Consider the following 23,373-nt stretch of genomic DNA (forward strand, 5'->3'; position numbering starts at 1 on the left):
TGGCCGCTTGGATCTGTTCATGCACGTATCTGCCAAAACAATTGTCAAGGGCAGTGTTCTTGCGGAGCTGCAGGAAAAACAGAATGTAGCACTAGGCACAGAACTCAGCTGCCTGCGAATCCCAGATTTCTCCTTCTCTCTCTTCCGAAGAGGCAACCTTCTAGTCCTCATTGGCACAGGATAACCTCCTCTTCCTTCTCCCCTCTTCTCTTTGGCGATTATTCGTAGCTGAGTAAGATATCTTCCATGAACACAGTCTTAACAGTGCGCCCATAAGTTTTGTTTTCTTAAAAAAATATTTATTAAATTTTATAACAATTAATGATACAAATCTCATTCATCGTGTTATTTACAATTGTTCTCTCTCCCCTCCTCTGGACTTCCCTCAACTCCCCCTCTGCTGAGTTATTTAGTTTTATTTATCGTATCCTGCTTTTTCTACACAAAAATAAAATCCCTCATTATTTCTCTAAAATATCTGTTACTCAAATGAAGTTGTGAAAGTTTATTCAAATCCTACCAGTGAATCCAGTCTGTTCTGTTGTTTCTGCAAATAAACTATAAATGGTCCCCAGACTCTGTTGAAGTCCTTTTTGTCCTCTCGTAGTTTGTCTGTTAGCTTAGCCAATTCTGCATAGTTCACCAGCTTTTTTTGCCATTGTTCCTTGGATGGTATTTCTTCCGCCTTCCAATATTGTGCAATCAAGATTCTTGCCGCTGTTGTAGCATACAATAATTTCCATTTTTCTTTTGATAGCTCTTGATTTGAGATACCTAACAAAAAGGCTTCAGGGTGTTTGACAAAATTCATTTTAAACTTTTTTTTCCAATTCATTGTATATCATTTCCCAATATTTTTTAATGCATTTGCATTCCCACCACATACAATAAAATGTTCCACATATGATTAAAATGTGCCCCATAAGTGAATGTGGAGGCTAACTCTGGATCCACACGTCCTTCCACAGTGGCGACATAGGTTTCCAGGTGGGAGTTGATCACGGTGAGGATTCGCCAAACTTCATGATGTGCTGGTGGTGTCTGCTGAAATCTTAGGGAGGTGGCAAGTGCCCTTAAGAACGTAAGAGCCAGTGTGGTGTAGTGGTTAAGAGCAGTAGACTCTGGTGAACCGGGTTCACGTCTCCGCTCCTCCACATGCAGCTGCTGGGTGACCTTGGGCTAGTCACACTTCTCTGAGGTCTCTCAGCCCCACTCACCTCACAGAGTGTTTGTTGTGGGGGAGGAAGGGAAAGGAGAATGTTAGCTGCTTTGAGACTCCTTAAAGGTAAAGTGACCCCTGACCATTAGGTCCAGTCGTGACCGACTCTGGGGTTGCGGCGCTCATCTCGCTTTACTGGCCGAGGGAGCCAGCGTACAGCTTCCGGGTCGTGTGGCCAGCATGACTAAGCCGCTTCTGGTGAACCAGAGCAGTGCACGGAAATGCTGTTTACCTTGCCCCCAGAGTGGTACCTATTTATCTACTTGCACTTTGATGTGCTTTCGAACTGCTAGGTTGGCAGGAGCAATGGGACCGAGCAATGGGAGCTCACCCCATCACAGGGATTCGAACCGCCAACCTTCTGATCGGCAAGTCCTCTGTGGTTTAACCCATAGCGCCACCCGCATCCCTATTTGAGACTCCTTAGGGTAGTGGTAAAGCGGGATATCAAATCCAAACTCTTCTTCCTCTTTCTTCTTCTTCTTCTTCTTCTTCTTCTTCTTCTTCTTCTTCTTCTTCTTCTTCAGAGAACCTGCAGGGCCAGGCCAGTGGGTCACCCCCTCCTGTATCCTGTTCTCACACTGGCAACCCAGACGCATGTGGGTAACCCTCAAGTGGGACCCGAGCCCAAGAGCCCTCTCCCCTCCTGCGGTTTCCAGCAACTGGTGATTCAGAAGCATTACTGCTTCCAGCCGTGGAGGCTGAGCAGAACCATTCTGGCTATTCTGGCTGGTATATCTTCTTCACAGCTTGTTAGCAGGCATAACTGTTATGTGAAACACTATACAACTTTGGAGAGCAAATAATCATACCTAAGTTGTAGAATTTAGCTTTCCGCAATGCAAGATTCGGATTGTCAAGGTGCAGATTTATTTTTCTTTTTAAAGTGAAGAATACACATCGTCTTTGCCTTATCGCCCTGCAGTTTACAATGTGTGTACAGAGGGTAGGGGAGGCCCTCAGTTCTTCCTGCATCAAGGCCGGGCTGAATGGTTGGCACCAGAGATGGGTGTTTCTGAGGCCCAGCATCCCAGCAATCAGTTGACGGATTTAGATCTGAAGCCAGGAGCTTTGGGATGAGAGGGCAATGGGCTTGTTGACCAGGCAAGGGCAAATAGTGAGATTTCTAGGCTTATTCCCATCCTGGCCAATCAGGACTCCCCCTCTCCATCTGTAATTTATGCTGTGGAAATCATTAATGATGAGAAGCCTTTTCTAAACCTGGGCTGCTAGTTTGCTGGCAGCTGAGTTCTTGCAAGGGCTGCTTAGCTCGGGATTTGCCACCAAAATAGAGTAAGGAAAAGAGCAATAACCCAAGAGTTATAGCCCGGGTAGAGAGCCCCGGCACCACTAAACCTTTCCTTTCTGCCATGAAGGTGAGAACAGCGAGCCAGCGGCATATCCCAGAAGATGCTTTCTCTCCTCGCTGTCTCGGCGGTCCTGCCGTCTATTTCAGACCCACTCGGATGCTTCATGCCAGACCAATGGGCCCACCTAACCTGGTCCTCCTGCCTTTGCCCCAATAGATCAGCCCAATGGCCCCCATCTAGCCTCGAAGCGTGAAATTCGATTACCACGTCCCTATCATTAGCCTCATTGCTATAGCAACAGATGTTATTAGCAGTCATAAAATTCCCCAACCCCTTTATTAAATCTAACTGCGGAATTTGACTCCTTGACCCGCTGCGTCGGCTGCAGCTGTTTGGTGATTAGCGTATGGGGGATTGGAAGCTTCATCTCTGGGGCCTTTTCCCAGCAGGCGGAAAGGATGCCAAGTGGGGCAGGATTCCTAGATGCCTAGCAGCTCCAGAAGTGAGCCGGGGTTTAGCAGAGGTGGGGTAGGGCAGTAGTGGTCACTCGGAGTTAGTGCCTGTCTCTTTAAAGACCCCACAGTAATAAAGATGGAGAACACACAACAATGTACAAAGAGGCTGCTGGATGAGGCCAATCTCCCATTTAACCCAGCATCCTTTTAACACACTGGACAACCAGATGCCTAAGAGCAGTGCTTTTTTTCAGCTGGAGCATGCTGGAGCGCAGTTCTGGCATCTCTCAGGTGGGCAACATTGTGGGCTGGCACCCCCTCCTTCCTGCTTATTTTTAAAATTTTTATTTTATTTTATTTTATTTTATTGAGTTTATACACCACCCTATACCCGGAGGTCTCAGGGCAGTTCACAGAAAAAAATCACAACATATATAATCAGAATAAAAACAACTCAATAACACACCCTCCCTCAGAAAAGAGCCACATTTTAAAAGGGTATAGGATGTCAAATAGATCAACCAAAGGCCTGGTTAAAAAGGAACGTTTTTGCCTGGTGCCTAAAGGTGTGTAATGAAGGCGCCAGGTGAACTTCCCTGGGGATAGCATTCCGCAGATGGGGAGCCACAGCAGAGAAGGCCCGTTCTCGTGTTGACACCCTCCGGACCTCTCAAGGAGGAGGCATATGAAGGAGGACCTCAGGGTCCAGGTAGGTTCATATGGAAAGAGGCAGTCCTTGAGGTCTTGTGGTCCTGAGCCGCTTCTTGCCTTTATGCACTCTGAGAAGCCCCAAACAAAGTCGAAATGGAAGCTGGTCATTGTGTGTGAGTCTACACTTTTTTAAAGATCCATGAGTCCACCGAGCTCCTAGCCAATTCATATTTCTTTTTCTTCATCTCCCAAGTAGCGGCGGCAGGCTTTAAGCTTTCCAGCCAGGCTTCTACTGTTGAAAGACCACTTGTTTGTGTATGGGGCTTCCGAGATGCTCTAGCCACCCTCCTGAATCTAAGAGAATGAAGGAGGCGGGGCACATTTATTTGACCCGCACGAAACCAGCTAGGGAGACAGCTGCCCCGAGATGCCCGGCAACTTACTGTAACAATTTCATGTTGAGTTCTGGCACCTATTTTTCTTGGGGGGAAAGCACTGCCTGTAGGTAACCCTCAAGCAGGACCAGAGCACAAGAGCTCTACCCCCTCCAGTGTTTTCCTGCAACTGACATTCAGAAGCATCGCTCCAGCCGTGGAGGTAGGACACAGGCATTGTACATGGTAGCCTTTGGCAGCCTCAATGAATTTATCCAGTCGTCTCTCTCTCTCTTTCTCTCTCTCTCTCTCTTTCTCTCTCTTTCTCTCTCTTTCTTTCTTTCTCTTTACAGTACAGTCATACCTCGGGTTACAGATGCTTCAGGTTGCATTTTTTCAGGTTACAGACCACCGAAACCTGGAAGTACCGGAACAGGTTACTTCCGGGTTTCGACAGTTGCGCATGTGCAGAAGCGCTAAATTGCACTTTGTGCATGCACAGACGCGCCAAATTGCAACCCACGCATGCGCAGACACGCCTCTGCGGGTTGCGAATGCTGCGGGTTGTGAATGCTGTGGGTTGCAAATGTGCATCCTGCATGGATCACGTTCACAACCCAAGCATCCACTGTATTCTTATTGAATTTTATAATGAGACAAACTCATAAAAACTAAGGGCTTATCCGCACTTACCTAAACTGACATTTGCTCCTACTGAGTGCTAAAGAGTGGATTTTTGCAGGTAAAGGTCAGGGGCAGGGGAGCCAACTCAGGTCCCAGGTTATGGGTGCTCAGTGCATGTGACATCACATGCGGTGTGATGTCATGACATCACGCATCTTCCCCTGGCCTCTGAACCTGACTTCCAGTGGTCATGCGAGGCCTCAGAGATGCTGTCCAAGCTCTCGAGAGACCTTGGAAGTTGTGTAGGGGGCCCTGTGGTGTGGGTGCCAAGCACCCACAACATTTTCTGTGGGTGCTCAGGCACCCAAAGCCCCCTAAAATAATGCACGCTCATACATGGAGCTTTTAAGTGCAGTTCTCTGCCTGGAAAGAGTGGGGCAAATGTTAAGTGTGTCTAAGCCCTAAAGGAAACGAAAGGAAGTCTGGCATGAGATATTACATTCACAAGTGGAAATGATAAAGCCAGTTATATTTGCAATAAGGGTAAATCTTTTGAAACCGCCCACATAGATGGCCCAAACTGCCTCCTGGGGAAGGGGGTTCCATAGTTTATGTGTCATGCCCTAAATAGTCAAATGTGTCATCACCCTCTCCTGCTATCAGGGCTGGACAGAATGGGAAAACTGTGTTCCTGAGTAGTCATGCTCAGGACTTATTGATTATTTAACTCTTCCCAGAGCCAGTATGGTGTAGTGGTTAAGAGCAGTGGATTCATAATCTGGTGAACCAGGTTCGATTCCCTGCTCCTCCACATGCAGCTGCTGGGTGACCTTGGGCTAGTCACACTTCTCTGAAGTCTCTCAGCCCCACTCACCTCACAGAGTGTTTGTTGTGGGGGAGGAAGGGAAAGGAGAATGTTAGCTGCTTTGAGACTCCTTAGGGTAGTGATAAAGCAGGATATCAAATCCAAACCCTTCTCTTCTTCTTCTTCCCATTTTTATCCCGTCTTTCAAAGCTTAGGGCAGCATACATGGCTCCCCCCCAAAAAAACCCAGGGTTTATCCATACAACAACCCTTTGAGGTAGGCTAGGAAGATGGATAGCGATTGCAGCTTCACAGTTGAGTGTGGAATTGAACTGAATCTCTCAGGTCCTACTTCAGCACTAGGCTCTCTAGCCTAACCACTACACCACACTGTTCCCCCCATTTAATTGGTTTACCAATGGCTGATCCGTCCCTAGGGTTGCCACTTTTTTATACTAACCTTGCTCCTATGCCTTTAACAGCACCCAAAGAAACATATATAATCATAGAATTGTAGAGTTGGAAAGGACCCCAAGGGTCATCCAGTCCAACCCTCTGCAAAGAAGGAATTGTTTGCCCTTGGGGCTCAAACACACGAACCCAAGATTAAGAATCTCATGCTGTACTACTGAGTGTGAGAGATTTTTTTCCACCACCTCTCCAAGCCAGGAGTGGGGGGAGCATTATTACCTCCTTATCTTACCCCAGGCAGGTTGTTCTACAATCATGTGACACTGACAAACAGTCCAACGGGAGCTGTCTCAGTGCTAAAACTTATGGACATCCTGTGAAGCTGAACATTGGAAAACTCAGGACAGCTAAATGATTTCTTGATTACATTTTTATTAGAGATGGGTGCAACCCTCTGCTTCCATTTAGAAAAAAAAGGTTTAAAGGACTAGGAATTCTCATGCTGGTTTCCCAAACGTTTTGAATCTATATTTTTGTTTTGTTTTTTACACATTTATTTATTTGGTTTTTAAAATTAAAATTTTACAGAGATATATCAAACATAAATAATAAAAAAACAAGATTCCTTGGAATCTCCTGGACTTCCATCCTCCCCTTTGTGGGTCCTATTATGAATCATTTCCTCCCGCATCTTTTATGATAATCCAAATCCGTTGTCTCTTCCATTATATCCAGAATTCAACCTTAAACTACAAGTGAGATTCCAATCCTGATAATGGTTTTAACTGTTTGCAATGGTCTTTAAGATAAGGTTTAAATTCTCCCCATTCCTTATTAAAATTTTGGTCTTCCTGATTTCTGACTCTTCCGGTCATTTTAGCCATTTCAGCATAGTCCATTAGCTTCATCTGCCATTCTTCTCTGCTACGGACTTTATCTTCTTTCCTTCTCTGGGCCAGTAACACCTGCAGGACAGCTAAATGAAAGTCCTCCTTCGTGCAGCACAAAGTCAAATTATGGAACTTGCTTCCCCAGGAGGCAGAGATGGCCACCAGGTTGGATGGCTTTAAAAGATGATTAGATGAATTTATGGAGAAGAGGGCAATTGGTGGCGACAATGGCTTGGCTGTACTTCCATAGTTGGTGGCAGCAAAGCTTCCCAATACCAATTGCTGGAAACCATGGGAGGGGAGAGGGCTTTGGGGTAGAAGAAGAAGAAGAGTTTGGATTTGATATCCCGCTTTATCACTACCCTAAGGAGTCTCAAAGCGGCTAACATTCTCCTTTCCCTTCCTCCCCCACAACAAACACTCTGTGAGGTGAGTGGGGCTGAGAGACTTCAGAGATGTGTGACTGGCCCAAGGTCACCCAGCAGCTGCATGTGGAGGAGTGGAGACACGAACCCGGTTCCCCAGATTACAAGTCTATTGCTCTTAACCACTACACCACTCTGGCTGTCCCCAGATTTACAAATCTGTCCCTGGACAAATTCTGTCCCCAGAATGTCCCCAGATTTGCAAATTTGTCCCCCAGAAACATGTCAGTGGCAGCTTCAGCAGCCCAGGGCCAGCCTGGTAGTGCAGTTGGCTCTGGCTGACTTCAGAAACTGCTCGCTGCCCACTGCTGTGGCGCCCGCCATTTTTCCTGTGCCACGGCAGCAAGCAGGGAGCAGCTCCTGAAGCCAGCTAGAGCCAACTGCACTACCAGGCTGGCCCCTCCTGGGCAATGGTTGCCCACCTGTGACTCCTGAGCCTCCCCTGATCTGTCAAAACAAAGGGGGAAGGGGGCAGGAGATCAGGGAAGACTTGGGAGTCACGGGTGAGTGGCGTTCCGTTGCCCAGTTTTTTAATTTATGTTTCACAGGGTGTGAAAGAAGGGCTTTGCACCTTTATACAATATGCATGTGTGCTTGGGCCCAGGGTCTTTTGCCTCACCATCCCCACTACTGACTCCCTGTTGCTTTGTTGTTTAGTCGTGTCTGACTCTTCGTGACCCCATGAACCAGAGCATGCCAGGCACTTCTGTCTTCCACTGCCTCCCGCAGTTTGATCAAACTCATGCTGGTAGCTTCGAGAACACTGTCCAACCATCTCGTCCTCTGTCGTCCCCTTCTTCTTGTGCCCTCCATCTTTCCCAACATCAGGGTCTTTCCCAGGGAGTCTTCTCTTCTCATGAGGTGGCCAAAGTATTGGAGCCTCAGCTTCACGATCTGTCCTTCCAGTGAACACTCAGGGTTGATTTCCTTCAGAATGGATAGGTTTGATCTTCTTGCAGTCCATGGGACTCTCAAGAGTCTCCTCCAGCACCCTGTTGCTACTCAGCTTCAAAAAAACAAACAAAAAAAATGTGTCCCCGGATTCATTGAAAAAAATCTGGTAACCATACTCTGGTGGCTTACGTTCTGCTTCCTGGTTTCCCACAGGTACCTTGGAGATCAGGATACTAGACCAAAGGAGCCATTGGCTTGATCCAGCAGGTTATTCTCATGTTCCTTTTAAAGGAACACTCGAAGGGAAGGTGAGGGAGGGAGGAGGAGAAAGCTCAGAGTTGGCTAAAAGAGGAGCTCAAATAGGGCCTTGGGACAGGAGAGCTTTTGGTAGAAAGGGATGCTGGTAGCTGAACATAAGTAAGTACATCCAGCCAGCTCTTGACAGTTGATAGCTGAATGTGTGAGCCGGCTTGAGTGAAAAGCAATGCCTTTGAGGTGACGCCGAGTAGGACGAAAATTCTAGCTGTGATGCTTGATCTGCGATGTCTTTTACACACGCACTGAGTCGTCCCTTGATACTGCGTCCTCACTCGAGTCTGCATCCGTCGAGCGATGCTCCTCGGATTGGCAACTTTGCAACAAGCTGCTGTAGTTTGTTAAAGATGATGGGAAATGTAGCTCCATGACGGGGATGGGGGACGCTACAATTCCCATGAATCTTTGGAGGGAAACGTTGTGTCTTAGGTGTGCATCGAATGTGTTCCTTATGCATTGGTGTAGTTTTGCCTTCAGTGCTTCACATTCCCCTTCTTAAATTCAGTTCTTCATATTTCTGAATCAACTTTTTAAAAGTCTCTCTGAAAATTCATCAGCATTTTCATGTGCCTTTCTCTAAATTGGTGCCTGAGTTTTGATTTTCCTCTTCCCTTTCCCCTTGTGTGCTGGATTTATTTTAAGATTGCAAGTCTTTGGACAAAGATGGTCTTTATATTGACTGTATGTTATCCGCTCCGGGAGTCTTTTTGGCAGAAGAGCTGGGTACAAGCGCTCTAAATAATTAAACTTGATGAGAGTTATGACTGGGGAAGCATGCTTAGGTTTGCATTGCATGCCTTTTAAGAATAATGTCGTGGAAAGATCTAATATGTCGACGAGAAATGTGGAGGATTCTGAGACGGGAGGATATCATAGGCGAAATGTTCCCTAAACTTCCTGATCCCTGGGCTCAGATTAACTTCTGAGTTCAGGTGAAGCCTGGTTGCCAAGTGATTTTCTGCCAGGGCTTCTGTGCCACTACTGTATCGCAGGCAGAAATCCACCCATTCATTTTACACCCCTGCCTCTTGCTTCCAAAGAACTTAAAGTAGCATGTGCTGATTCTCTTCCCACATTATCTTCACAACAACCCTGTGAGGTGGGTTGGGGAGGAAGGCTATTACTAGCACAAAGCCACCCAGTGGGTCTGATGGCTGAGTGTGGGGTTCAAACTGAGGCCTCTCCTGTCTGACCCCATCCCCAGGACTTTAGCAAGTGAAGCATTCCTCCTCTCCCATAGCTGCTAAGATTGATTTATATTTCTTTGTTAAATTTCTATTCCACTGAAATATACTCGGAGCTGAGTGTGGATTTCATGCTCTTTATTCAGCTCATAGTAGTGAGGAATGTAAGTTTTCCCGAACTGTCTGCTTTATATACATTATTTACACAATGGGCCCCACGTGATTGGCTATTTCCGGGATTCTCCTGTAGGCCAATCAGGTTGCGGATTCACTTCCACCTGGAGTTGGATTGGGTGGCTCCTGTGGACCAATCAGACTGCCGCATTCTGGATCCTATTGTTCTAGGACCAATCAGACTGCTGCATTCTGAATCCTATTGTTCTAGGACCAATCAGACTGCTGCATTCTGAATCCTATTGTTTTAGGACCAATCAGACTGCTGCAATTTGGATCCTATTCAACTCAGTACATAACATCCACCTTTATCTGCAAGGAGCTCAAGGTGGCAAACAAATGGTTTCCCCCTCCTCATTTAATCCAAACAACAACCCTGTGAGTAGGTTATGCTGAGAGGCACTGAGTGGCCCAATGTCACACCCATTCATGTGTCTGAATGGGGATTTGAACCCTGGTCTCCCATGTCCGAGTCTGACACTCTAACCACTGCACAACACTTCCCTAGTGCGTGGGCGGGAGTTGGCAGTGCTGCTGAAAGAGCAGGAAGCACAAAATGGGCATCGTGAACACTGTAGATAGATGGATTGAGTGAAGTGGAAAGATGAGAGAGAGAGAGAGAGAGAGAGAGAGAGAGAGAGAGAGGAGCTCTCCCCGCCACATTCTTTCCAACCCAGCTGCCTGGGAATCGCTCATATTAATGATCCTCTCCCTATCCCAGAAGCTGAGTGGTTCGTAGCTAATGGTGTAAAGAGGAGCAATTAAACCCCTGGTAATTAGCATCCATCACTAGCTCACCAACATCAGCATTTCTGGAACGGTGATATTGTACTGAGAGTCTCCGGCCCACTAGGGGGCGCCCTCATTACAGGCACTGCTGACCCCGTCCCCAGTGGCCTGCAGCCTAGAACTGGGAGGTCAAGGCTGCCTCTCCTCCTTAAGGAGGAGGGGGAGGGTTGTATATGGGGGAATAGACTTGACTCTGCCCCAGTTTTGACTGTGAGCCTGCACTTGTGGCTTTCGCAGCAGACAGGCGCATGCAAGTTCAGTAGGGCAAAGCGTTTGAATATGGCTAGCGTGTTCCCTGAAGCCCCCAGGATTGCACACCCAACTCAACAGCTGTTTGAGTGGAGGGTTCAATCCTGCTGGGCGCTGCTTTGGTAGGATGATCCCTGTGGGAGACCCCACTCACCTCCATGGGTCAACTTTGACAGGTGGGCAGGACTGCCAACTATCAGTCACCTGATGTCATCGTGGCATGTTGTGATTTAAAGGTGGGTGGCTAGCAGGGGTGAGGAGAGATAAAGGATCTGTGTCCCCGCCTCTCCCCCCCCCCCAAAAAAAGTTCCCCAGCCCTTGTCTAAAAGACCTGACATAGAAGTCAGGGAGAGGGGGAAATAAAGGGGAGGGCAGAAGAGAAAAAGTTCTAGGGTGGGATACATTCATTCTATGGCTGCACATCACTGTTTGCAAACATGTTGACATATCATTAAAATGGCATCTTAAAAGACAATGAAAACAATGACAAATTATTACACCGTAGAAGGGGGTGTGTGTACATACATTCTAGAAAACATGTTTACAGAGTATTATAATAGCACTTAAAACCATAAGGGAAGCAGGAACAGGAATTATTACATTGCAGAAGGGGAGGGGGGAACAACCTGACCTAAAGTCTGTGTGGTTAATCCTTTCCCTGCTGCACCATTTTCCTGGTTAAAATCCCCACCCGCAAGCTTCTCCACTGGGCAATACATAAGCAACTGGGAGTCTGACTGTTTCTAGCCCAGCATTGGCAACTGCCAACACTGCTTCCTGGTCTTTGGCACCCAAAGCATGTTCTCTCTCTGACAAGTTACACTTGTGGAGACTCCCCTTTTCTACATCTTGCTGCCTTAAAGCCCCCCCCCCCCAAAAAAAAAACTGTGGCTCTGTTCGCACTTCTGTTTATTGTGTTCTCCAGTGCTGGATTTTTAATCCTCATTCACAGGATGTTATCCAAAATGCATATGCGTCTTGCACTACATTACTGCTTGCAAACCTCACACCGACTGGAGTCCTTAAGCTGCTCCCAATTTACCTCTAACCAAAGTGTGAACATCTTTGCACAGGGCAAAGGCAACCTCGCCTTGCCAACACCCACTTGTGTATGCACAAACAGAAACGAATTCTACTGTAATGAAGCCATGCTGATGTGAACCACTGTGGGTGGAGGAGAGTTGTGGAATGCACTGGAAATAACTTCACTGTGCTCTAAGGGGTGGTGTGAATGCACCCTGTGTTCATTTCCTCTTCACATTTCTGCCACAATCTTCCTCTAAGACTGCGGGATAGGAATCTTGTGGCTCTCCAGACATTCCTGGACTATAGTTCCCATGAGTCCCAGGCAGCATGGCCAATAAGAACACAAGAAGAGGCTGCTGGATCAGGCCAAGGTCTCATCTAGTCCAGCACCCTGTTCTCACACTGGCCAGCCAGAAGCCTGTGGGGAGCCTTCAAACAAGAACCTGAACACAAGAGATCTCTCTTCTTCTGCAGTTTCCAGCTACTGGTGTTCAGAAGCATTGTGGCTGGTAATCCTGGCTAGGGCTACTGAAAACCTTATCATCCATGAATTTGTCCAATCCTCTTTTAAAGCCATCCCTGCCTCCTGCAAAATCGAGTTCCATAGTTTAACAATATGCCGAATGAAGAGGTGTCTTCTTTTGTCTGCCCCAAAACTTCCAACATTCAGCTGCATTGGATGCCTGTGAGTTCTAGAATTATGAGATGGGAAGGAAAACTTATTTCACTCCACTTTCTCCATGCCATGCAAAAAATTCTACGGGTGGATCTACACACAGGGGGGGGGGGGAAACCCGCTATAAAAAAGTCAGAAATTAAAACGTTAAATTAAACAAAAGGGAGAAAAAACACTATAGGAAATCACTTAGAATTTTCTTTTGCTCTCTAGTGCCATCTGGTGTTGCATTTTTATAATGCATTCAAAACATGCTTGACTAATGTATCTGAGTCCTATGTTCGTGTGGGCAGGGCTGAAGGCAGCTGTCACCCAATGACACCTGGGGGGGCCAAAGGTAAGCAGCCCTTACTCTAAGCCAAAGGTTGAAAACCTTTTTGAGTCCACAACTCCCTTGACCAACCACATTCTTTCTGTGGCACCCCTGTGGGACTCAGGAGCCCAGTTATGTCACCCCTTGCCTGCAGAGCCAGAACCCTCTCACCATTTTTTGAACACCCTCCCTTGTGGAGTGTTCCCTCAGCCTCCTCTCTTCTCCCCTCTCCTTGAGAGACCTCTGGGCAGCCACAGCTGCTGCCCCTGGTCTTTGAGCTGCTCCCCCCACCCCAAAAAGAAGTGTCTCCTCACACTGCCCCACAGGGGCCTGAGAAGCAGAGCCGTCTGTCCCATAGGGCTTAGTGGCACGTTGCGCCAGGGCGCCTGCCTCTAAGGGGTGCCCCAGCGAGTGGGGGAGCTGCGCAGTTTTGCTGGCGGCCTCCCCTTTCCCTGCACACCCGCCAGCTGTGCCCTGCCAACTATATAGCTGGTGGGCATGCAGTTTCCCTCCCAAGTCTCCATGGGAGGAGAGCAATCCCCGCAGAGGCTTGGGAAAAGGTCAACAACTCTGGGAAAGGGGGGGTGCAGGAGGGATCTTTGCCCCATGGCGCCAGATATGCTTAAGCACCCCCTGGCCTGCCCCAGAGGCACTATTCACCTGGGGAGCTTGTACAGTGGTACCTTGGGTTACAGACGCTTCAGGTTACAGACTCAGAAATAGTACCTCAGGTTAAGAACTTTGCTTCAGGATGAGAACAGAAATCACGCAGCTGTGGCGCAGCGGCAGCAGGAAGCCCCCTTAGCTAAAGTGGTGCCTCAGGTTAAGAACAGTTTCAGGTTAAGAACGGACCTCCAGAACGAATTAAGTTCTTAACCCGAGGTACCACTGTAGCCAGGGCTGCTGCAACAAACAGCTGTGCAAGCCTTAAGCAGGCAGAGGTGTGAGAGGGCATCAGAGGAGGGACGGAAGGAAAGAAAGAGTGACAGGGGCCAATATTGCCCAGGTAACCCCATCCAGTGCTCTAACCACTACATCTCACTGCCTTTCTAGCACAGAGTCTAGGTAAGGTGCAAAAAGCTGAGAAAAACATCTTGGATCTCTGGGGTTGGCTAACTTAGCTGAAGGTGATCCAGGACTGCAGCGACTCAGGAAGGGGAAGCCTGCAGGGCCAAGAGGTCGTCGCGCTTGGAAAGGGAAAAAAAGTGCTGAGGACAGCTTTGAGGCGAGCCATGGGGCGGAGGAAGTGGTGGAAAGACTTTGGAGGGGGTTAGACAAGAGACAGTCGTGAGAGAGAGAGCTGAGACATGGGCTGCAAGAGTTAACTCCCTTCCTCCGTTCCATCCCCAGGAGGTACCCACAGAAGATGCTCCTCTATGGGGGAAGCCGGAGGAAGGGGGCTGGGTGAGGGAGGGAAGAGGGGGCTTAACAGCCTAGCCGGGATCTCTCTGGGTTTCCCTGGCTCTGTGTGCGTGGGGGGGGGCTTGCTCTCTTTCCTCCCCACTCTCCTCATCCCCAGCATTGCTGCAGTAACAAAGAGCCCCTCATAAATCACCCCCCCTTCCTCGGCCCGTCCCACCAGCCTCATCTCCCTCCCTCCCATTGGCGGCCCCCCTCCCTCCTCATTTGCATGCCCGGCCCCTTTCCCAGCCACCCGGACTCCGGATTGGCCCTGCCGGGCGCGTCCCTCATCTCTGCCCAGCTGTCTGTCAGAATTCTCACCCCCTTCAGTAGCTCCCTCTCTCTCCCCTCCTCCTCCCTCCTCTCTTCCCTCCACAATACACCCCCCCCTCTCATGAGATGCAGCAAGGCTGGCGGTGGGTTGAATGCGAGAGCCAGCCTGTATCTCCCTCCATCGCTGCCTGTGTCTCGCTCTCCTCCTCCTCTGCCGCCGCCTCCTCCTCCTCCTCCGGCAGCTGCTGCAGCATCGCCCCCCAGCCGGCACCCAGGACCAGCCAGAGACATGCACTGCGCACTCCTGGTCACGCTCCTCTACAGGATGGGGATGCTGTTCCTCTATCAAGGTGCTGCATTCCGGCTGCGCGGGGTGGCGGTGGCGGGGTGTGCGTGGTGCTGGTGGTGGTTTGCGGGGGCTGGGCTGGGAGAGCAGGAGTGCGCGGACGGAATACCCAATGCGTACCTGTGTGCGCGCCACGGGGAGACACGGCTGTGTGGCGTGCCACGGCGGTAGCGCAGTTGCACCGATGCGCTGGGAGCATCTCTCTAGCACAGTTGCGCGGTGCTCTGTCCCTGGGTCTGCAGACCAACCGAGCGCCACAGATGTGTGTGGCTGTGCGCACGATTGGGGTCTTTTTTTTAGGGGGGGCTACATTTCGCCGAGGTACCTTGGAGTTGTCCCAAGTATAAGCGTGGGGTTCCCCACCCCCAACCGCGTTGCAAATATCTGCGCGGCCCCTTAGGGATACGTCGTTCTTGGTCGCAGATGCATGCCACGGAAACCCAGATCTCTCTCAGCCCCCCCCCCTCCCAATGAGGTGTCACAACAACTGCATGCGTGCTTTGTGAATGCACAATTTTGGCACCTCCTTTCCAACATCCGGCTCACTCTCTCCGCCGGACCGTTCGGTCTGCGTATCTGAATGCTTACTGTACATTTCCTGCCACGGATAGGTAACGTCGGAGATGCCGGTCGTTAATTAAGTGCGCCGCTTGCCTCTTTGCACGACTTGTTTGCCACGGGGTAGTTGTGGGCAGAGAGGGAGCAAGCCGCCTGAAGATCTGCAAAGGGTTCTGGCGGGTGGAGGGAAGAGAGGGGTTCCTGGGCGCAGGGTGCAGATCTGGAGAGAAACAGGAGGGGATTTGTGTGTTCCTAATATGTTGGAGAGATGACCATACAGGAGAGAGATGGAGAGGGATGGAGACACCCTGGTCTATGAATGAACGGCTTGTATGGATGCTAATCACCAGATGGATACATTTGTGGGGGAATAAACAAAGAGCAAAAAGGGGACTTGTGTAATGCGTGTGTGAGAGAGGGAGGGAGGGAGAGGGAGATGGGATTGGGGAAAGGAAGAGAGGTGATGATAGGTGATGGTGGTGCTGATGATGACCAGAATATTTATAGAGGTTTAGATGAACCCAGAGGATAGATGTTGGGATGGACGCTGTAGAAGGTAAGAGATGCACACAGAGAGAGACCATGCCATGGTGCTCACTTTGGGACTGTGAGACTGCAACACTATGTACAGCACTTACTTGGGAGTGGGTCCCATTGAACTCAGGGGGACTCCTTTCCAAGTAAACATGCAGAGGATCTGTCTGCTTGGGTTTCGATGCTTGGCTCTCATCCTTGGCCTGCTGTCTCTCTTTGCTGCCCTTCCAAAGCCCATTGCTCCATCACCTGGTGAGAATTTGATGCCACCGATCCTGGCCTTGTGTGTAGACCTAATCTTGTCACTGGGTGGTGGTGGTGGTGGTGGTGGTGGGGTGGACAGGCATCATTGCCATGGCTTGACCAATGGTCCTGATTTCAGCACAGATGCCAACATTGGCATTTTGGTGCGGTTGCTGGCACTGACCGTGGGGTGGTTAAGTGAGGAGTTGTAAGTGTGGTTGCTTGGAGCTGTGGCACTGCAGGTCAGGCTAATGCCAGGCTAGTGCTTTGGAACATTGTGGATGGCTTTATCATTTGAAATGGGATTGTGAGAACCCTGGTGGGTCTGCCCAAAGGTCTACCTACTCCAATGTTCTGTCGTGACAGGACAGCCATCTCCCAGATTCCCCCTGCACCTGGCATGCAGAGACACACAATTCCTGAAAGAGGAGGTCCACATTCTATCCTGGGAGGCTGTCCTGGGTCTCCGCCATCAACAGATCTATCTTTCATGAATTTGCCTAATCCATCTCAAGCTAGCGGACATCATCATCATATCCTGTGGTCGTGAATGCCATAAATTAATTATATGTTACTTCTCTCTCATCTCTCCTGAATGTACTGCCAAACAATTTAACTGAGTAGTCCTGAGCCTTCATACCTTATGAGAAAGAAAGAGGAAGGTGGGGAGGGAAGGAGAAGAACATCCTCACCTACCCTCTCCCAATTTGCAGAGGTTGGTGTGACAGGAAACACTAGTATTAGTGGTAGTGAAATCAAATCAAATCACAAGGGTCATTTGGGTGATTGTGACATCTGCATCCCCTTGTTGGCAATGAGGTTCTGGTGTGGGTATTGTTCAGTTGATGGAATTGGAAGACCTTTGGTCAGCATGAACAACCCAGACCAATCCCATACTACCTTAGAGACCATCAAATCTGTAGCTGCATGACCTTCTGTGGACCACTGCCTATGTATCCAATAAGGGGTTTGTTCATATTCTGGTGCTGAAGGCCTCTTCTGTTATTTTTGCTACAGCAAACTAACCCGGCTACCTTTCTGTGGGCTCTGAATAGTTGGATCAGCCTTTTATGGAAAGGCCTTTTCCATCAGTGCAACACACTCGCTGTCTTTTTCTTTCTTTCTTTCTTTCTTTCTTTCTTTCTTTCTTTCTTTCTTTCTTTCACAGGAGTGCCCATGCTCAAGCCATGGGTCGGGTCTGTGGACAGCAGGTGCTCTGACTCTGACCTATTTTGAGACCAACGTTCTCACTGGCTGCCGGGCTGACATTCAATGCCAGCCAGCCACTGTTGGTTGGTGCCACACAGTGGTGGCATCACCAAAATGAGCAGTTTCATTGGCAGAGCCTGATGAAGCTCAGAGGTTTTGATGTAAATACAAGTGGGTATCTGGGGTTTTTGCCAGCGTGTCTGGTGGGATTGGGATCTATGTGATGGGGGCAGAATGATGAAAGGCAGTTTAGCTGGCCCACCCAGCCCAACAGGACTACTTGCTGCGACCGCAGAGGGCACTTGAGGTTCCAGGAGCTGTTACCCTCCTCCCCAAACCCATCTACTGTACCTAAAACCCTTTACAACAGGGGTCAGCAAACTTTTTCAGCAGGGGGCTGGTCCACTGTCCCTCAGACCTTGTGGGGGGCCAAACTATATTTTGGGGAAAAAATATGAATGAATTCCTATGCCCCACAAATAACCCAGAGATGCATTTTAAATAAAAGCACACATTCTACTCATGTAAAAACACCAGGCAGGCCCCACAAATGACCCAGAGATGCATTTTAAATAAAAAGACACATTCTACTCATGTAAAAACACGCTGATTCCCAGACTGTCTACGGCCCAGATTTAGAAGGAGATTGGGCCTGATCCGGCCCCTGGGCCTTAGTTTGTCTACCCATGCTTTACAATTTAGGGAGAGAGACCATAGCTTAATCGTAGAACAGATGCTTTGAATGGGGCAAAATTCTTCGACATTTCAACTTAAGAGGAGCAGGTAACTGGCATTGTGAAAGCCCACTTCTACCCAAGATCCTAGAGGGCTGCTGGTGGTCAGAGTGGACAATATTGGGCTAGATGGACAAATAGATAGTTGTGGAATGGGACCTGTGTTCCTATGAGTTCCTATAACTGAAAATATCGGACTGAACTGCGAGCATCTCATGCAAACAAAAGTGTGGCCCTATCACTGAATTCCTGATCCATGCCAGAATCTAAACCTTTTCTGCCCAGTTTCAACATCATTCTGCAATAATGTTTTCTTTAAAAAAAAAAAAAAACCTGCAGGAAAAGACATTTTTTACACCTTCAAATGTAAAATACATATTTCGCACACTTTCCATTCTAAAAAGATGTATGTCTGCACTTTTCTGTATAGGTTTCATTCTAAAATAAGCATATTTGGAACTAAAATATGCATGTAATGCACACACGTCTGTGCATGTGAGGGGTTTTATTTTAGATGAGAGCTGTCTCACAAAATGCAGAAGTGCGAAAGCCAAAGAGTAACTCCACCCCAATCTGTGTATCAGACTGGGAAGTGAAAGTGTAAATCAGCCTGATTGGCTTTAAGGTGCAGTGGCTTGCGAACCCCCCCCCCCCGCCAACACCCCCATCGCGCCCTGCTGCCAATGGTGGGAAATGGTTCAGTTGTCCCCGCGCAGGGAGCATGTCTGCTTCTCCCACTTCGAACATTAATCTGCGGCGTGTAACGTCAGGCTCAGGACACAGAAAGTACAACTCCTTGAAATTCCTGCTTATTTGCATGCATGATTGACATCTACTCCCAGCTGATATGATTGGGATTACTTTGTTCAGAAGTATTGGCAGTGGCGTGGAAGGCTGCAGAGGTTTTTCTGTTGCAGGCATTAGTATGGCTGGGAGTGTCAGGATGAGGTTGTCTGAGTTTGTGCTATTTGCACTGGCTGTTACTGACCTTGTGCCTACTGGCTTTACACTGTGATTTTATAGACTCATAGATCTGTAGAGTTGGAAGGGACCCCGAGGGCCATCTAGTCTAACCCCCTGCAATGCAGGAATTTCAGCTGAAGCATCCATGACAGTTGGCCATCCAAGCTCTGCTTAAAAACCTTCATAGAAGGAGAGTCCACCACATCCACTGTCAAAAAGCTCTTAATGTCAGAAAGTTCTTCCTGATGTTTAGTCAGAATTTCCTTTCTTGCAACTTGAAGCCGTTGGTTTGGGCCCCAGCCCCCAGAGCAGGAGAAAACAAGCATGATCCCTCCTCCATGTGACAGCCCTTGAGATACTTGAAGATGGCTAACATATCTCTTGTCAGCCTCCTTTTCTGGGCCAAACAAACCCAACTCCCTCAACCGTTCCTCATGAAGCTTGGTTTCCAGACCCTTGATCATCTTGGTTGCCCTGCTCTGCACACATTCCAGCTTCTCAATATCCTTTGCCATTGCAAAGGATGGATAGGAGCAACAGGAACGCCGGTGAACAAATCTAATTCTTCCTTTTTTTGTGGGGTTGGAGGGGCTGTAACTCAGTGCCTCTGCTTTGAGTATAGAAGTTCCCTGGCTCAATCCCTGGAGCATCTTCAAGCTGTGCTGGGGAAACCCAGGAAAGCTGATGCCAGTGAGTGTGCACAATACTGGCCTAGATGGACCATTAGTCTGACTTGTCTAAAAGCTAATGGGCAAGACATGAAAGCTACCTGGTACTCAGAGGTAGGCTATCACTGGACCTGAAGATTCCATTCAGCTGCTGTGGCTAATAGTCTGTCAGTAGCCCAACGCTCCGTGAATTTGTCGAAAAGGTCAGGTTTGCATCTTCTCCAAAAGTTCAGAAAGTAAGAAAAAGCATATCTGTGCACACCCCTGGGCAAGACCAAAGCTCCATCTAGCCTAGCATCCTGTTTCCCACACCAGCCAGTCAAATGCCTTTTGGAACTCTGTGGGGTAAGTTAGGCTGAAAGACTATGACTCACCCAAGGTCAGCAAGTGAACACCATGGTGGAGTGGGGATTTGAACTCTGGTCTCCCAGGCCCTAGTCTTACGCTCTAACCACAACACAATTCTGGCTTGTCCCCAGCACTTGGCGTGGAGACATACACTACCACACACCATACATTCACATTCACATGGCTTCCTGCAAAGATTTCTAGGAACTGTACCTTCTCACACAGCTACAATTCCCAGCACCTGGAACAAACTATGGTTCCTGGGATTCTTGGGCAAGTCACATGCTTTAAATGTATGGTGTGTGTGTGTGTGTGTGTGTGTGTGTGTGTGTGTGTGCAGTCGATGAACATGCTAATAGATCCCAGAATCATAGAGTTGCTCAGTAAAGGGAACTGGGTGGCTTTAAAAGAGGATTGGACAAATTCATGGAAGAAATAATGCTTCTGAATACCACAGGAGGGGAGAACGTTCTTGTGCTCAGGTCCTGATCGCAGGTTTCCCACAAGCATCTGGTTGGCCACTGTGGGAACAGGATGCTGGACTAGATGGGCCATGGGCCTGATCCAGCAGGTTCTTCTTGTGTTCTTATGAATCCAGAGCTAGACCACCCTAAACAGATGGCTGCCCAGCTTCTGCCTGAAGACCTCCAGTGAGGGAGAGCTCATCCACTGCCCTAGGTAATTGGTTCCTTTATCAAACAGATTGTACCATCAATAAGTTTCTGCTAATGTTCAGCTATCTGCCCTCCTACAACTTAAGCCAGTTTGGTCTTTTCTTGCCTGCCCCGGGAGTGCAATAGCAAACCAGCCTTGTTGGAAGGATGCTACTGTGCTACTCCTCAGTCTTCTCTTACTCAGGCTAAACATACCTGGTAGATCTACCTTAGGTGACCAAGGAAAGGCAAAAGCAGAGGAACACAGGCTTTAAGCTTTCCAGACAGGCTTCTACCATTGCACATGCATGCGTTTGCTTGAGGGCCCTTCCGAACTGCCCTAGCCATCTGTCTGAATCTAAGAGAACGAGGGAGATGGAAGCACATTTATCTGACTTGCACCAGAACCAGGGGCGACCCCTAAAACCAGCTAGTTTGCCATAATTTTAAGCACCTCCATGGGTGGTGAACACAGTTGTTGGCAAACTGGCATCTGTTCAGGGTGGTCAGAGTCACATGGTGACTTATTGTAACAACTTTGTGGTGAGTTGAGGCACCTATTTTTCCTGGAAAAAAAGCACTGAGTCAGACCATTGATCCATATAGCTCAGTGCTGTCAGCACCAACTGGCAGCAGCTCTCCATGGTTTCTCCATGGGTCTCTTCCAGTGCCTCACAGAGATGCTGAGGACTGAACCTGAGAGCTTCTGCAAGCAAAGCATGTGCTCTGCTACTGAGCCACAACACTTCCCCACATCTACAGATCTATCCAGAGTGGCATTTTGTTTGCTGCCTCTCAGCTGCCTGGCCCAAGACCATGCGCTGCCTCATTGCAAATGCACCCCTGCCCCAAGTCAAGGTGCATGCTATCCAAGGCCAACTGGGTTATTTTGGCACCTGAGGCAGAAAATAAGCACCTCTCCAGCACTCTGGCAAGAGAAATGCAGTAACTAACAATTTGCTGCCCTTTCATGACATTCAAGATCAAACCGCCTGAGGTGGGTGCCTCATACTGCCTAATGGCGGAGCCAACCTTCTGCATGCAAAGGAGAAGCTGGGCCAAAACAAAACCTTTCCGACTCCCATGAAGCTTGAGAAAAGTAATCACCAGTTGATCCCCTCTAAATTTATCCAGCTTCCCTATGTTCACAAGGGTCTTTTCGCTCAAATCGCCATTCCGGGGAGACTGCCCCATAATTTTACACCTCTTAATATTAACTGCCTTCTGATTTCCAGTCTAAATCTGTTAATGTCCAATTTGTACCTGTCGGTTTTGATGGCACGGGCTGCCAGCTACTTGCAGTTTCCACAACAGTGGCACTAAACCATACTGTACGTACCGAGTGGTCAGACGCTGAAGATTGCTTTGATCCTGAGTGTTGAGTACATGGCAGTGATGCAACAACATTGGCTTTGCTATAGGTTCGATATGGTTGGCACTCTCAACTTTGTCAGTGGCAGAATAGTCGGTTGTGATTTCTCCGAGTTAGCTTTGGTGGAAGCTGCACCTGGAAAACCTGTGCCTAGCAGTGAGGTTGACCTGATTTACCTGAGTGCATGTGATATCATGGCATCCATCAGAAAGAACCCTACTGGGTCCCAGACCAAAGGCCCATGTAGTCCAGCACCTCAATCTCACGGTGGCCAATGGGGAGCCCACAAGCAGGAGCTGGCCAGCAACTGGTCGTTGCCTCCGACAGTGAAGGGAGAATATAGCCAACATGGCTGGTAGGCATTGATAGCCTGATCTTGCTGTCTAAAAGCCATTCAGGGAATGGTCCCTCTTGGTAGGTTGTGGACTCTCCTTCCTTGGAGGTTTTTAAGCCATCTGCCATGCTTTAGTTGAGATCCCTTCATTGCAGCGGGGATGATTCTATGATTCTGTGATGCTAGGTTGGTGGCTATTGCAGCAGTGAGTTCCATAGTTTCTCTCTGCTCTACTTGAAGAAATGCATTCCTTTGTCCATCCTGCATATTCTAACATTCAGCTTCATTGGATGTGCCTGACTTCCAGAATTATGAAGGGCGTTTGTGTGTCACAATTTTTAAAATATTTCCCTTTGCGAAATAAAATAAAATATCCTGCAAACTAGCTCAGGGGGGAGTGGGTCAAGATCTTGAGTTACAGAGAGTTTGTTCCTTCCCTCTCCCTCGCAGAAGCATTCAAAACTGGAGCCTCAACCTTTGGATTGAAGTGGTGCAGTCCACTCGCTGCTCCTTACCTTGGGATTCCAGCATCTCATTCTGTTGCATGTGTCAGCCTTAGTCAGCACCAGGCAAAGGTGTTGTTTGCTGATTGGCTAGCCACAGGCTCTGGTGATGTCCAAATCTTGTGCCAGGAGCTGATCATCAGCAAACAGTTACGTTCTTAGTACATCAAGGGTGGTGATCTCAGGTTCAGGGACCAAATGTATCTCTTTCAGGCTTCTTTTCCTGGCACCTGGGACATTCTCCAGGCTAGCCCTGCCTCTTCTTCCAGTACAGCGGTACCTCTGGTTACAAACTTAATTCGTTCTGGAGGTCCGTTCTTAACCTGAAACCCTTCTTAACCTGAGGTACCACTTTAGCTAATGGGGCCTCTTTCTGCCGCCGCGCCACCGCAGCACGATTTCTGTTCTCATCCTGAGGTAAAGTTCTCAACCCGAGGTACTACTTCCGAG

The 23,373-nt window shown here is 48.6% G+C and overlaps 1 protein-coding gene across 2 annotated transcripts in view; it reads left to right on the forward strand.

Annotated features, from left to right (window-relative positions):
* Nucleotides 1-14,399: 14,399 nt before the first annotated feature.
* Nucleotides 14,400-23,373, forward strand: part of IGLON5 (IgLON family member 5) — a 131,491-nt gene continuing 122,517 nt past the window's right edge. For both annotated transcript variants that reach the window (XM_053398175.1, XM_053398176.1), the window contains exon 1: nucleotides 14,400-14,808. In XM_053398175.1, the coding sequence (XP_053254150.1) occupies nucleotides 14,415-14,808 (394 nt within the window). In that variant the 5' untranslated portion in view covers nucleotides 14,400-14,414. The remainder of the gene's footprint in view (nucleotides 14,809-23,373) is intronic.

The sequence above is a fragment of the Podarcis raffonei genome, chromosome 8, assembly GCF_027172205.1.
Source record: "Podarcis raffonei isolate rPodRaf1 chromosome 8, rPodRaf1.pri, whole genome shotgun sequence".
Taxonomy (NCBI): domain Eukaryota; kingdom Metazoa; phylum Chordata; class Lepidosauria; order Squamata; family Lacertidae; genus Podarcis; species Podarcis raffonei.